This window comes from Cariama cristata, unplaced genomic scaffold, assembly GCF_000690535.1.
Source record: "Cariama cristata isolate BGI_N322 unplaced genomic scaffold, ASM69053v1 scaffold38500, whole genome shotgun sequence".
Lineage (NCBI taxonomy): Eukaryota > Metazoa > Chordata > Aves > Cariamiformes > Cariamidae > Cariama > Cariama cristata.
This window is the reverse complement of record NW_009597016.1, coordinates 1-12,103: the sequence shown is the minus strand read 5'-3', so window position 1 is coordinate 12,103 and position 12,103 is coordinate 1. Positions and strand designations below refer to the sequence as shown.

Here is a 12,103-nt window from a genome sequence, read left to right as displayed (position 1 = left end):
CGGTGAAGAGCCAGGCCTTAGGGACAGGAGCCTCGCAGGTGTGAGGGCACGTTGTACGTGTTGACTGACGGCGAAGTGAGGTCCCCCGTCCTTTCTCCCGCCCAGGCCTGCGTGCCTGCCCCCCGGCCGTGTGTCTGCGGTGTGAGGGGGGTCTGCCGGCTGTGCTGCTCCTCCAGGGAACACGGGCTTGCGTGCGTCATGGATTAAGTTTTGCAATTTATAAACGCGTGCCCTTATACTCCTGCGTGTCTTTGCTAATCTCGTCAGCGCTCCTCTTGAAGAGTTGGTCTTCAGCAAAAATAAACACAAACTCAGTCGTTATACTGAAACGTGGTCTTAATTTAGCTTAGGAAAACCTTGGGTAAAACGCCAGAAGTGGGCAGAGGGGTGTTTCTTACATAAGTAGTTACGCAGTGATTCGGTGGGTGTCAGCTGGATTGACGTGCAAACGACAGCGATGTGTTGACAGGTTATTCTGGTGCTGTACAGTACTGGCAATGCACAAATCCACAGAATATTTGACAAAGAATCACTTATTCAGTATGTTTTAGCACACCCAACAAATAATAACTGAAATATTTGCAGTCATTAATAAACTAACCTTCAGCATAGTTAAGTGCTGTAATTAAGTTTAAATTGTATTTTACAGATTTTACTTACTGTCTTCAATTGTCTCCATAAATGTAGAATTTGGATGCTGTTCGGACTTCCAGCTATTCAGTGACCTTGAATTTGAACGTAGTGATAGCTTAAATAAATGGGCCTCTCCGAGGTGTGGGATACAGCTGCTATCAATGTACAGAAACGAGCATAGTCTTCTTGCAAATTAGAAGACAGCTTGGATGTATCGTTTGTTACTTGGATGGCAGCATGGTTACCTACTTGCAGTTGAATAATCTTACTCGGACTAGACTAATATTAGATACCCTGATGCAAGTCTGCAGGACGGTTAGGTGTAGATGGGTGAAGTGACTTGTCAGAGGTCATTCAAGAAGTCTGAGGCAGAGCTGCTGGTTACACAACCCTTGGTGCCCACTGCTTTTTCTGCTATGTGAAGAGGAGCTTAGTAGTTTGCTTTATTAATTTTTTCTTTTTCTCTTACAATGCTGGTTTTGAGTTCATCAGAGCAATTTTTTTAAAAAAGTATTATTCACAAAATTTCTCTAAAGATCAGCTATAGTTCTGTTGAACATATGTCACTAGAACAGTATTATGAAAGATACAAAGTTTTTTTTTTTCATTTACAGCAGATTGTTGTTATACATTGAAAAAATATCTTGAGAAACCTACTTTTATTGTCTTCGTTTTCTTATTTTTTTTTTATGACACACTTACAGAATTGTGGGTGATGATGATGGAGGAAAGCTCTTTACCCCTGAGGAATATGAGGAGTACAAAAGAAAAGTATTACCAATTCGGTTACAGAACAGGTTGTATGTGAGCTGGAGATCACCAACTGGCATGGACTGTAAGCTTGTAGGTCCAGAGACGCGGTGCTTTTGTACTCACCGGTAGGTATTTTTTCTTTTTTCTTTTTTTTTTTCACTGTCGTATTTTTTTTAAATCAGGAAAATGTAAAATGTTTCCAGACACATTATAGATAGTACAGTATAGGGAAGTTAATTTAAGGGCTAAGGGTTGAGAAAATCAAGTTTTAAGTCATAAGAACTGTTCTTAAATCTAAATCTCAATACATTTTTTTGAGACCAAAATGATTTTGTAGTCTTTGGTAAATTCAGCTTTGAGGCACAAGTTATTGTAGATCAGATTGATTCTGATAGTGCTGTCAAAATGAAACATAAGGATCTGTGATATTTATGTAATGAATGGATGTAAAAGCACCTGATTCTATGCATATAACTGAAAATTAACGAATAATTAATATAAAGATACTTCAAAACAGAACTTGTGAGATAAATCATAAGCCTTTCAGTTAGTTTTCTGATAAAGCTCACAAAGTTTTAAAAGTTATTATTTTTGCCTGTTTTAGGTATAAACAACACAAAACGGACTATGAAGTGATTCCCAAAGAGCATCCTATTTGTGTGCCTTGTAGAGCGAGCCGTTGTCCGTGCCAGTCGTATCACTATGTCCCTGTAAATGGCACACAGCCCATCCGCTGTAGATGCAAACACTTTGCTGATCAGCACAGTGCAGCACCTGGATTTTCATGTACCTCTTGTAAGTTACTGATGGGCTTGAAGCAATCTTTGCTAGGGAACCTAACAGGAACAGCATGTTTGGGATCTGTATTCTGTCCAGAGCATTAGGTATGTGCTGCACTTGTTACTGATGTGTATTTTGGTTCTTGCAGGAGGATGGGAAATGGGAAGGAAGACATCACTTTTTGCAGAGGAGGGTTTAGAACAACATCTTTAGCTTCTTCAAGTCCTGTGAAGGAGCTAAGTTTCTGAATGATCTGGTTAGGTACATATGGAGGCAGCCCCTAAAGTTAGGCAGTATGAAAGCACCCCATTTGCAGTTTGTCACTTCCACTGCTGCATGCACATGACTTTCCTACTTGAACTTGGTAGTTTGAGAGAGAGAAGTGTTGACCTCCATTCTCTACTGCCTGGTTGAATATAACTTTAATGTATTTTTATATCTTTTCTCAACTCCATAGGAAGTAGAGCTCTGTTCCCAAATCGCGCTATTGTTAGCACTCTAACAAAGCGGTTCCCGAGCATACAGATTGCGGGTCCAGAAATGCAAATGGGAATGGAGTTTCAAGCAGAAGGTTTGAGAAGGCAATAAAAGGACGCTTTTTGCTTCAATTGTTCGAGGTTATCGTAACAAACCAGCAGTAATTATTAACCATAGAAAATAAATAATGCATAAAGATGTTTTAGTTTGAAATCTCAAATTACGTAAGCTGAAGATTTTTTTTGCTAAAGTACCATGCTGTTAGTAAATTTATTTCAGGAAGTCTGTCTAATTTGTACAGGAAAAATAATGAACAGCTTTTGCTGGATGAGAATCATATCCCACAGAACAAAACATAAAATATTTATATGACAGCCTTTCAAGAATTTACTCTAAGTAGCCTGAAAGTCTTAAACATGCAATTGGATGATTCAGACCAAATCCTTAGAACACAGTGTTTTTAATAATCGTTTACATTATGCACTTTTTCTAGTGTTTCTCAAAAATACCTGACACTTCTGAGGGCTTCACAGATTACACAGAGAAGTGCCAAGAGTTGCCTCTATTTTGGACGTGTGTGGTTTTAATGTACTGGCATTTGTCTAGCCCAATGTTGTATAAATCTGATGTGATAGATAAATTATAATTGAAAAAATACTGATGTTGCACTTCGTATATTGTATATACTTTATTCTGCATTCAAACGCAGAGTAAGAGCTCTATTACTGAGGAGTGCCCAAAATGATATGAAAAAGCCTTTAACGTTTCTAAGAATGTGATCCTTGAACATACTACACAAGCCTTAAAAAAAAAAAAAATATCTTTCTTGGTCCTCTGCAAAATGAACTGTAACTGGGAGTTGGAAGCAGGGTAATTTGTATAATGCAACATTTGCAAAATCAGTTCCTGAGTTTCTTGTTCACATCATTGTTCCAGCAGGGCTTTGATGACAGCTGTAGCTAAGGCAGATACATCACTTCACTTCGCTCTGTGTTTCTGAATGTCATGTCATTTCTATAACTATTTCAGTTACGTCCTGTGGCTATATAAGCTGAAAAAAACCCTGAAAGTCAGTCTAATGGTACTCTTAGCAGAACCCATTTTGCTGTTGCTACAGCCTCTGTTTACTATTGAGATAATTTTGCTAAATGTAGAAGGCATTTAACTTGCGATTCATATCATAAGTTGTGATTTTAAGTTTTCTGGCCATGCAGCATTGACACATGCTGTACACCTTTGGAGAAAATACTGCCAAAATGCTGGCAAGTTGTCATCTTTACCCAGTGACAGAATTTTTTTTCTTTCTGTTTTTTGTCGGGGAAGGGATAGAGAAGGGTGTCACTAATGGCAATGGACAAGAGTTGCAACATAGGAAATCCAGTTAGATATTAGGAAAGAAATGTCTGCTCCAAAGGAAGACCAGCATAGGTCCAGGCTGCTCAGAGGGGTGGAATCTATGCTTGGAGGTACTCAAAACTTGACTGAATGAGAGCCTGAGACTGGACGACCCCTATGACCTGATCCCCACATTCATCTTTTCTCCTGTTTTATACAACATTTTCATATACCTGGATGCTTTTACAGTGAAGGAACTCTAGTTTTTGACAAGATCAGTTTAGGGAAACACTGTTTTATCTGCAAACAAAGTATAAATTCCATTACCACCTCACTCATTACATTTATTTATTTGTTAATTAGGTTCCAAGTGTTCTGGCTTTCATAGTTGCTTTACCTGTGCGTGTGGTCAGCCGACATACGCTCACGAAACAGTTGTGGAAACTAAAAGTGAGTGCTTGGCCCAAGGAAAGCCTGTGGGGCAGGATGTTCCTTATGCTGCTATGGGAGGACTGACTGGTTTTAGTTCAGTAGCAGAAGGCTACATGAGGCTCGATGACAGTGGAATAGGTAAGTGCAGCTGACCTGAGATGAAATTTTAATTCTTTAACTAAGTAGTTTTGAAAAGTAGTGATTTAACACGCATTTTCAAAGTTCGAAGACAAACTGGATCGATAGGATTAGGATTTAAGAAATTTTTTTTTCCCAGCAGTCCTTAGGTGTGAAGAGATCACCGTGACTGTCTTGTCCAACTTCCTGTAGTGAATTCATAAAAAACCATTTTGTCAACAGTTCTGGTGTTCAGCCCAGTAGCTTCTGGTTGAAGGGGAGTATATCTGTTAGAAAGAACTCTGTAACTTCTGTTTTTCTCTTAGTACTTTCATGTTATATTTATGCTAATCCTTTATCCTAATGCTGCCCAGGTATTTCTCGGTTATACAGTTAAAGCAATTTTTTTTTTTTTCAAACTCCAAGGTTAGTAGCTGTTCAGCATTAAAAAAAAGAGGTCATTTGTAGAACTTTATTTTTGACAGGCATGTTGGCCTTGATACCCCTGCTGCTCTGTGATTTTGTGTCATTTGGTAATGGACACATTTTGTCCATTACTGTTTTATTTATTATTGCTTTGTACTCATTATTTCTTTTTAAAATTCTGATCTGGTTTCTTGGATTTGTCTGAAGTTTAGAAACTGTAGCATAGCCCTAGTAATTAAAGAAACAAAGTTTTTAATTTCTTTTGAAGCTATCCTCTGTAATGCTTTTGTTAACTTGAGTTTATGGGCTCTGCAGTGCGTGTTGTAGATATGAATCTGTAGCCTTGTTTTGACCTCATCGTGTATGTTCTTAATACAGCTCATGAAATTAATTTTTGTTTTCATTCAACGTATTTTCTAACAGGGGCTCCTTCTGCTGAACTTTTAGAATCCTCTGTTACCAGCATGGATCATCCATTTCTAAAAGCATTTCGAGGACCTTCTAGTTCTGCTCAAACCATCTCACAGATAGCAGGTGCTATATTAGTAGGATAATAATGTTTTAGAAAAAGTATTTAATATAAAATTAATTGGTTTTATTTATGAGTTGAAGAATGCTTAGGGCTGAAATCCAAGTAAAAAATTAAAATGAATATTGAAGCCTTGTTATGTGGAAAGTTAGTACAACATTCATGTACTTGAAGTGCTTAGAATAACTGTTCTGTTACTGCTTTTTAACTTCAATGATTTTTTTCTAGCATTTGGTATCTTCCCCATTAATGGTGTCACTTACTCATTGGATCAGTTTTTTAAATTTTTGATTCCTACTAGAAACTCATCATATCTGAATGGATTGTACAAATTCAGCACAATCCTGTGAAACTGCCTTCTGCCAGAAGGTCTTTTCTGCATGGAATTATGGATCAGTTATGCTTATTTGTTGTCCTCTATTTAGTATAAGAATTTAGCAATTAATATGACTGTTGAACTCCTCCAAGACTATTTATAATAGCTGCTATCCTAGACTAAAGAGGTTACTCTTTGGTCCCAGTTGCTGGGGTTTGTTACTTGGCTATAAAGTTGAGTTCTCATTTTAAATGTTTTTTGCCAAATGTAAAATGTAACTAAGGGAATAGCAAGTATTGTTAATGAAAAAGTTTTGTTGTTTTTTTTTTTTCTTTTCAGCTGGTTCTCGTGCCACAAGGCAAGTTTCTCATGGAAAGCATTCAGAAGGTGATGACATGGCCTACTTTGAAAAACGTTATCAAGAACGGGCAAGTTACTACACTTATTGCTTAATTTAAATATATTTTCACAAGAGGATGCCTAAAAAAGATAAATGTATGACTTAAGTGGCATATAAATGCATTATATCATTTGTTCTCTTCCTGAGAAAACACTGGCTTCTTAAAGTTCTATTGCAGGATTTCAGAGGTCAGTCATGTCTGGGATGGTATTTACCTTAATTGGGTAGATTTTTATTGAGGTAACTCTCCATTACGGAAAACCAAAATATTTTACTATGTGACAAAAAGAAACAGCAAAGCAGACTCACAGAAAGTCTCCTGAGACATTTATGAATGTGTGTTTGCTACCTCATTTATAAAACTTCATGATCTTCTTTTCCTTACAAATGTCTGTGTAGTTGGGCTAAGTCTGGGTGTCTTTCTTAGATGATCTGAATCACCCCCTTAGAGGTGCCTCCTCCACCCCACTGACTGTCTTAAATTTAAATGCTTTGTGGTGTAGGTTCCTTAGATGCTTAAATTCCTACTCTTTCCCCACTTTAGCTCCTTAGCTCCACCATCTCAGCTGGAAGTATGTCTTGGCTGTTTATGAATTCTTTTGTAAGGCAGTGTTGCATAATTAACTTTTAAAATCTCAACTGCTGTTACACTTGCTGCTTGCAACAAGGTGTTTGTTAATGAGAAAGCTGGTCTAGCTTTGTGACATTTTAAATAATTTTCTTTATTTTGGAAATCATCACAAAATATGGTAAGATGTTACAAATACAGTATCAGTTTATAGGAGAAAACATGTTACTATTAAATCCAAATTGCTACGTTTCTTTTCCCCCTCTAAAATTGTATTTTCTTTGCGAAAGGTAGTAGGAATTTCAGATACAAACCTCAAGCCTCCAGATATGGAAAAATGTTTTTAAATTACTTCCTGTCTAGACCGACAACAGGATTGCTTAGCAGTGAGTTCATTTGTAGACATCCAAATCAGGACTGGGGCCTTGATTCCTTTTGACACTATTTTATGGGGAAAAAAAGCATGTTAAAATATTGTTTTATTTCTTCTTGCATTTTTGATAGTGACATATCTTATGTTAGATGAGATGCAAAAGTCCGTGTATTCCTTTTATATAATTGCTCTAAATAGAATTTCATTCACTAATGTAACGATACTTGAGAACAGCTGTTGCTTCTAAAAACAACAGATATATTTGTTTGGATTAATAGTCTTCCTACAAAATGGCAGAGTTAAATGTATATGTGTTGGTAATTCATACCATGCTGTAAGAGCCTACTGTGTAGAAAATACCTTATGAGAGGAAGACATGACCTTGTGGGTCAGTGAGGAGACACTGAGGTGAAGGTTTAGCATCTACCTCAGCAACAAACTTCTTGTGTGATTTTGTGCGTGCTGGTTAGTTTAACTATGTCTGTTACACATCTGTAATAAAACTTCTTTAGCTTTTGTTGACATAAAGATAAACCCATGAACATTTGTGAGGCACGTTGGCCTTGAGGGATACATAAATACTTAGATTGCCATTATCAGAGATAAAGGCAGCCCTGGTTTGGATAGGGGAGCAGCTGCAGAGCTATCAAAGTGCTCCTTTGTCCTGTGATGTAAAAATGCTAGGTTGGGCTAATAATGATCTGTAGCTCTCCCCACTGCATATATCACTCTGGTAAATTTGTAGAGATTTAATACTGCGTTGCTAACCGACTTGCAAATTAATGCTTGCACCGCTATTGGTGTCTTTCTTTGTTACAGCTGAAAAAGGAAAAGGCTGCTAAACGGAAAGAGAAAAGTCCAGTGCCATCAAAGAAACCATGAGGTCAATAAAGAAATATTTATTATATGGCACAGTGTTGATCGTTGTATTGAAGAGTATTTTTCGCTGTACCTACCTGGATACTTGTATTTCTTCATTTCTTTATTCTGCTGTTTTGTTCTATTGCTGAAATTAATTTTTAATTATCTTGTAATAAAATTGGTACTTTAATCAATGTGTTTCTAATCTCCAGAATTGCTACATAAGATATTCCTTCGAGAATGGAAAATCATATTTAGAGATTTACAGAATCTGTAATTTAAGATCTGAGAGAATAACCATGTATTTAAGTATTACATTGTAGTAGGGCAAAGAAAATATATGTCTTATTCTTAGACTTTTATGACGCACTTTCTTTATTTGTAGAGTCCTTGGAACTCATCTTGTTCATGGATTTTTACTTGGTGGGATTTGTTCTGTTAATAGTGACATTTTAATATTTTCTTTAAACTGTTTTTTTTGTTTTCTTTCTGTTGTTTTCATTGGCTTTATATAAAATTCAAACATACCCTTCTTCTCTCATGCCTCTCTAGTCTCTGTTCTTGCCAATATATAAATATTTTTTACATGTGAAATTCTGTACGCTTGTAAACCCATTTCCACACATATTTACTAGCTACTTGAAGGGATCCTGCTTGTGTACTTTATCCCAGATTTCTGTAGCGGTACCATTCTTCTGACTCTCTTTGTCTGGCACTATCCATAACAATGATTCTATTACACTCAATTTCCGAAAACATTAAGTGGAAATTATTTATTGCATGTAAACAAATAATTATATAGTGTTTGATACAAACTTAAGTTATCCAACAGATTCTCCTTCATCATGTCTAATCCAACACAGACTGAGTCCCTCAAGAAGGGAGATGTGCTTTTGTATTCTCTGTCCATATTCACAGCTGTGGCAGCATGCGTTGTGTTAAAGGTAGGGGACTGGAAAATGTAAAATTTGGTAACTTTATGTGGTGCTTTAAATCTGTGAAGCAGCACAGCAAGAACTCAGTACAGAATAATTGGCAGAGGCTGCAGTTTAGGAGGCAGAAGCAGAGCCTGAGCTAACTTTGTCAGTCTCCTTTTAAAACAGAGGTATAAGCCAGTTTGTCCTTAAAAATACTTGAAGATGTCTTTTGGATTGAAGGCTTTTCGGGTGATATGTGTGTACTGAGACTTCAGAGCAAGAGTTGGGAGAAGCTTACAGAGCTCTGATTTCCCATCGGAGAGAATGCCTCTGTGTGCCTCATGCCTCCATGTGCCTGATCGGCAGGGGAGAAGAGCTAAGGTTGAAGGCATTTGGTGCAGGACAACTTGCTTTTTGGCTCAGCTGTCAGCTGTGGGAGGGAAGGAGAGTTCTTAGGAGTGCATGCAGGTCCTACGGTGACTGGTGGAGACGGCTGGGATCTGAGTGAGAAGGGAATGGAAGGCTCGACTGCCCAAATTCAAAGATTAAAAAAGGCCATTTACGTTAACTCTAACCTGTGCTGCCATTACTACCCATGCCAGAGACGTTACTCTTTTATTTTAATTTAAACGCATAATATATCAAAGTGTCTAATGAATCTTAAAGGTTCCTTTACATGCTACACTGTTACATACTGCTTTAATTTAATAAATAAAAATACTAATTTGAGCTCCCTCTTCTGGTCCTAAAAAGCAATCATTTCTACAGATCCTCCACTTGGTCTCGTAAGTAAATGGGGATCTCCCATTTCACAGAATTACAAGAAACAAACAAATGTAAATAACATTGGTAAAAAACAAAGGTAAATAAAAATATAGAAAAAATGTTTCAGTCTTCAGAGAGATTATTACAAGCTTAATAGCAGAAGTTTATTCTACTTTTGTCTTTATCCCTGTGGCTATACCATTAGGGAATGCAGTTCCAGAAATGTGTGTATTTCAGAGATGAGGTTTCTAACAGCAAAATATTGTTACAGACAGAGGTTTTAATAATTAGAAAAATGTTGTATTTTGTGTTTCTTTTTATACTGATAACTTTTTACTTTTAGGAAATAATGTGTTTTTATTGACATTTTGAGTTAAAAATACTTGTTGGTTTTAAATGTTTGCCAAATTCAGTCTTACTAAACTGTACTTTGATCATCATGAACTGGTTTTATCAAAGTCAATTTTAAAAAATTTTATTCTATGCTTAAACTTAGTTAACGTTTCCACTTAAAGGATACAAAAATGTTATTACATTTATTTAATTATTTCTTTTTGTTGGAAAACAGGTGGGATCATAAAAGTATCAACTGCATTAAATACTGCTTAGGAGTTCTGACCACTTTTCACCCATGTTGATGACATCCAAGTAAAAGAAACTCACTTTCCTTACTAGAAGGCATACTTTTGACTTCTTGGTATTCACATAGGACTTTCTTGCAGAATTTTTATTCATATCTATGCATGAAAAAAAAAACAAGTACAACATATGTCATAATGTTGCTGGCTGTGAAAACTGGACACTGATATCAAGTCTTAAGTGAAATTTGCACTTACCTGGATTTACTCTTATTTTTATCCTAAAAAAAAAATAATCAGCATTTTGTGGGATCAAAATTGCAACCTCCAATTCTATTCAACAATTGCTTTGTACTTCTACTAAAAAAGAGAATTTTTGTAAAGGTAAAAGCACAGACCAAATGCTAGTATGTTTGCCATTAACAGTGGTTGTTAAATAAAGAGCTCAGTTTAACATGTACTTGTTGATGGTTCATTTTCCTGAGAGCTGTTGTGAACTTTGAACGTAATATCACGGGACAGGTAAGTTACTGGTTCATCTGTATGGTTTATTTGTTAGGCGTATATCTGTTGTTCAGCTAGATGCCTTAACTCTTTCTGACTCTAATCCAAGGAATCTGGCCCAGGGGAAATGGTTTGCTGTCATACACACCAGTGCTCTGAGCTGTTAAAGCCTAATTGCATAGGTCTTGGGCAATGCTTAAGCACTTCTCATTTTTTAAATAGCTGGCTTTCAAAACAATGTTTTGCCATTATTATAACACTCCTAGAGTGTAGAACAGCATTTTTTCAGTAGTTTTAATCATCCTATGAAACGGCTTAGATGTAGCTTGGCTATTTATGATAGCAGAGACTGGTCAGTGATCCTAAATGGAAGGCGAGGGCCTCCTTCCCATTCTGTGGTTTTCCAATACTAAATCTAAAATGTGTCTGTCTGTCTCATGTTTGGGAGGATGGGGAATGTGATGTGTGAATTCACAGCCAGTAACGGCATTTGTGCAGAATTACTGTCAAGTTGTCAGTGTCTTTACAGCATGTTGTGCATATTAAATGGTTTGCAGGTCTCGTGTCTGTATGTCCCTGGAGTCTCTAGCACTGCTTTTGTTGTAGCCATGTGGCCTAAGAAAAGAGACAACTTAGCAGGTAGTGATAGTATTTTTTCTTATGCCAAATATAATGGAAAACAACAAAGGTTTTCCAGTCTAAAAGACCTTGCACAGGTGTACTTGTTTGGGTTTTTTTTGTAACAAAAGATACTACATCTGTCTAGAAGCCTACTCTTGCTTCGGATCCCTTGACATTTGTCTTCTGGCAGAGTAAATCGTTATTTGCTTTACGCTGGTTTTAGCTCTGATTTTACTTCCACTGTACCTGTGCCGGTCGGCCCCGGCTGGGCACTAAGCCCGCGTGCTCCTTCCATCACCTCCTGAGGGGAAGTCCCAGACCCAACCCTAACACGTCGCCTGTCTAACACTGGCACCCGTACCTCGCCAACAACTTCATCAATTTTCATTCTCCTATTAAAACAGGAAAGTTACAAACACACTGTGTGTGAAACCAAAAGATGAGCACTGACACGCCAGACGAGGGGAATCAGCTGGGCATGTTCAAAGGGTACACTGAGGCCAGCGGAGAGCCTCTCATCAACGCAGGAGCCTGCCTGCAGCTGCTCCGTTCCTGCCTCAAAACCAGGATCAGCATGCACTGATCGCCGCCCTTTTGTGTGGTGAAGGACGCATCTGGGCATACAATGATGCATTTGTAGGAAAAGCCTGGCGCCTACAAGCTTTGAAAAGCACCCGCTGCCCCTGCGCCGGGCAAGATCGCTCCGGCTGAGGCCGGG

At 37.6% G+C, this 12,103-nt stretch overlaps 1 protein-coding gene across 1 annotated transcript; it reads left to right on the top strand.

Moving 5' to 3' along the window:
- Positions 1-649: 649 nt before the first annotated feature.
- On the top strand, positions 650-8,021 carry FAM221A (family with sequence similarity 221, member A; the record flags this gene model as incomplete). Its single annotated transcript, XM_009708281.1, has 7 exons — positions 650-772; positions 1,338-1,511; positions 1,991-2,181; positions 4,342-4,548; positions 5,377-5,487; positions 6,138-6,226; positions 7,959-8,021. Coding segments are annotated over 7 exons (958 nt in total), but the record flags the coding sequence as incomplete, so codon positions are not given.
- Between the last annotated feature and the right edge of the window lie 4,082 nt (positions 8,022-12,103).